Here is a 3,672-nt window from a genome sequence, read left to right as displayed (position 1 = left end):
TTGTCCTGAATATTTCTACCTGAAAGAAAACAGGTCAGTATAGGTGCCCCTTGCTCTCACCCTGAATGCTTAGAACAATGCAAACTGGGGTTTTTCAGCATATTTTAACAGAATCCTCTTCAGGCCCTGTCAGCTGTGCCCCAGATAATGTCATCCCCAAAGACAGAACTATTAGGGCTTATAACAATGAAACCCACAGGACAAGTGTCCAAGAGTTTCACTCCTTTCTTTTGTGGAAACAGCCTCCACCCCCAGGCAAATGGGAAACCGGGTTGGCCTTGACTTACAGCTTGCATGGGTATGGTGGAGGCAGGGTGTTTCAGTAAGGATGATGTTGTCATTTGCCTCTGTGTTTCCAGTAAAAGGAAACTGGTATTGGAGTCCCAGGAAACAGCAGTCAGGGAAAATATAAAACATCAAGTCCAAGAGAGTGAGAAAAAAGAAAAGACAAACTTTCTGGTGGAGGACGCAGTAGGTTGTGGGGTCACACTTTTTCTAAGTGCACACCCCTGCAGCAGAGTAACCAGTCAGGGCTGGGGGAAAATTAGGATAGTTAACTGTTAGGCATGTAGGGCTGTGTTTGCATGTTTAGCATGGCATAAATTATTCAAAGTCCTAATGGACTTTAATATTCTAACCAACTCTCATTTCCTTATTTTGCAATTAGACTAGCTTAAAGAGAAACTGGTAGCTTTTGGAGAACTGTTGAATTTTGGAGAACTGTATCCACAGCTGCTTTCTTTTTCTCCATTTAGTTTGCCTGAAGCTTGCTGGCCACTGCGTAGGCTCCTGTGTGGCTGGGGCTGTCTGAGCCAAGAACAGCTTCAGGGCTGCCATCCTTTTCTGGACAGTGGCAGCATGGGTTACATCAGGCAAGCCTTTGGGAGAGACAGATGAAGTTGGATTTCAAAAATGCAAGGATGCCTGGAAACTGCCTATCCTGGAAGTCCTATCTGGAGGGGGCTGGGACAATCTGCGGAATGTGGATATGGGATGGGTGATGGACTTGACTTACACCAACTGCAGGACAACTGAGGATGGACAGTATATCATCCCTGATGAAATCTTCACCATTCTCCAGAAACAGAGCAACCTGGAGATGAACTCAGAAATCCTGGAATCTTGGGTTAATTACCAGAGAAGTATCTCCTACTACATCAACACAGATCTCTGTCTTTATTCCAAAGTCAATGCCAAGTTCTCTGCTGAGTTCCAGAGAATGAAAACACTTCAAGTGAAGGACAAAGCTATAACTACCCGAGTTCAGGTAAGAAACCTCGTCTACACAGTCAAAATCAACCCAACTTTAGAGCTAAGCTCAGGTTTTAGGAAGGAGCTCCTTGACATCTCTGACTGTCTAGAGAACAACCAGAGAAGGATGGCCACCTACCTGGCAGAACTCCTGGTCCTCAACTACGGCACCCACGTCATCACCAGTGTCGACGCTGGGGCTGCTCTTATTCAGGAGGACCACATCAAGGCCTCCTTCTTCCAAGACAGCCAGAGCAGTCGTAGTGCCGTGACCGCCTCTGCTGGACTTGCCTTCCAAAACACCGTGAACTTCACATTTGAGGAAAACCATACCTCGGAGAATGTCCTCACCAAGAGCTACCTCTCAAACCAAACCAACTCCAGGATGCAGAGCATTGGAGGGGTTCCTTTTTACCCAGGCATCACCCTCCAGGCCTGGCAGCAGGGTATCACCAACCACCTGGTGGCCATCGACCGCTCTGGCCTGCCGCTGCATTTCTTCATCAACCCCAACATGCTACCTGACTTGCCAGGCCCCCTGGTGAAGAAGGTGTCAAAGACAGTGGAAACAGCCGTGAAACGCTATTACATATTCAATACCAACCCTGGCTGCACAGATCTCAATTCTCCCTACTTCAATTTTCAGGCCAACACTGATGATGTCTCCTGCGAAGGGAAAATGACCAACTTCTCTTTCGGTGGGGTTTATCAGAAATGCAGCCAGTTCTCAGGGAATAAAAATGTTGTTCTCTGCCCAAAGTTGGAGCAGAAGAATCCACTCACTGGTGATTTCTCCTGCCCCTCTGGCTGCTCCTCGGTGCACCTGCTATCCAAGACTTGTGAGGAGTGTTACAACCACCTGGAGTGTCATAAGAAGTGCACCCTCCTTGTCTTCTGCAAGACCGTGTGTGAAGATGTGTTCCAGGTGGCAAAGGGTGAATTTAGGGCTTTTTGGTGTGTGGCCAGTAGCCAAGTACCTGACAACTCAGGACTGCTTTTCAGGGGCCTCTTCAACAGCAAGAGCATAAACCCCATGACAAATGCACAGTCATGCCCAACTGGCTACTTTCCATGGAGACTCTTTGAAAACCTCAAGGTATGCATTTCTCAGGACTATGAGTTGGGAAGCAGGTTTGCGGTCCCTTTTGGTGGGTTCTTCAGCTGCACAGTTGGGAACCCCTGGTGGTTCCAGCCACATCCAAAGATTTAGGGGCACCTTCCCTGAAAAAGTGTCCGAGAGGCTTCAGCCAGCACCTAGCCCTCATCAGCAATGGATGCCAAGTGTCCTACTGTGTCAAGGCTGGGCTCTTTACAGAAAAGTTCCTTCCCCCTGCTAGTCTCCCGCCTTTCACCCAGCCACCCCTTAAGAGTGAGGCTGATGCCAACATTGTCATAGTGACCAGTTCTGAGAATGCGAGATCCTAGATTAAAGATTCCCAGACCCACCAGTGGAGGCTGGGAGAACCATTAGAGCTGCTCAGCACCATGAGTGCCATCCATAGGGATGGTGGTGGTCTGTCAGGAGGGGCTACGGCTGGTATCGTAGTGGGAGCCACCACCATTCTGGCTGTTGTCATCACCCTGGCCATCTATGGCACCCGGAAATTCAAGAAGAGGGGATACTTGGCATTTTGGAAGAGGCAGAGTTTGGTTCCAGGCACTGCAGCAACTGGAGACAATCCTGACCAAGAACAGGGGCAGAGTCCAGCTTAAATCTCTCCCTGAAAAGGGTTTCTCTCATCTCCAAACAGCATGGTCATTTCTGATTACTTCTATTTTCCTAAGTGTTGAAATGGCAAGTGCAACCAAATCACACGGAAATTTGTGACTTCTTGTTTAGGTCTCTGGGCCAGGCAATTCATATTGCTACATGGACAAGGGTGGGGTTGGGGAGAGGGAACAGTTGGGACTCTTGAAGCAAAAGCCATCCTGGGACTAAAATAAGAAGCAAGTGTCCTTTCCCAATGTATCACTTTCTTCACCTGAATGCATTTGTGTAAAAACAGAGAAGGGGGAATGTTAACATTTGGATTTGGAAACTATGCATTTACTCTGAAGTCTGCAGTGGTTTCCAACGTGTGTGCTGTAAGAATTTCTGCTTAAATGCATCTCTCTCTCTCTCCCCCACACCCCCTTTAAAGTTGTCTGGATTTCATGCTTCTAGAGCCTGGCAAAACCCTGAAAAGACACAAGTCCTGTTTGGCCACTGTTTTTTAACTTTTAGGGCTCCCTGTTGACAGACTGTGTTATCTCCTCCATGTCATCTAAACAGCATCTGAAAAGAAAGATGTTGCCTGCACCAATTCCACTTTTTTCCAGCTTCCCCATGAAGTCTTCCTTAGACCAGACCACTCTTGGACTTCTGACTAGTGTCATGAAGTCCTCCAAAAATATTTTAACATACAAGCTTCTAATAGTAGG

General features: G+C 47.5%; 1 protein-coding gene across 1 annotated transcript; it reads left to right on the top strand.

Moving 5' to 3' along the window:
- The first annotated feature begins 294 nt into the window (after positions 1 to 294).
- On the top strand, positions 295 to 2,964 carry LOC100993063 (macrophage-expressed gene 1 protein-like). Its single transcript, XM_003826628.4, is given in 3 exon segments — positions 295 to 471; positions 818 to 2,429; positions 2,432 to 2,964. Coding segments are annotated over 3 exon segments (2,322 nt in total).
- The last annotated feature ends 708 nt before the right edge of the window (positions 2,965 to 3,672 follow it).

The sequence above is a fragment of the Pan paniscus genome, chromosome 9 (genome assembly GCF_029289425.2).
Source record: "Pan paniscus chromosome 9, NHGRI_mPanPan1-v2.0_pri, whole genome shotgun sequence".
NCBI classification, from domain to species: Eukaryota; Metazoa; Chordata; class Mammalia; order Primates; family Hominidae; genus Pan; species Pan paniscus.
Note: the sequence above shows the minus strand (reverse complement) of the source record. Positions and strands in the feature narration are given on the sequence as shown.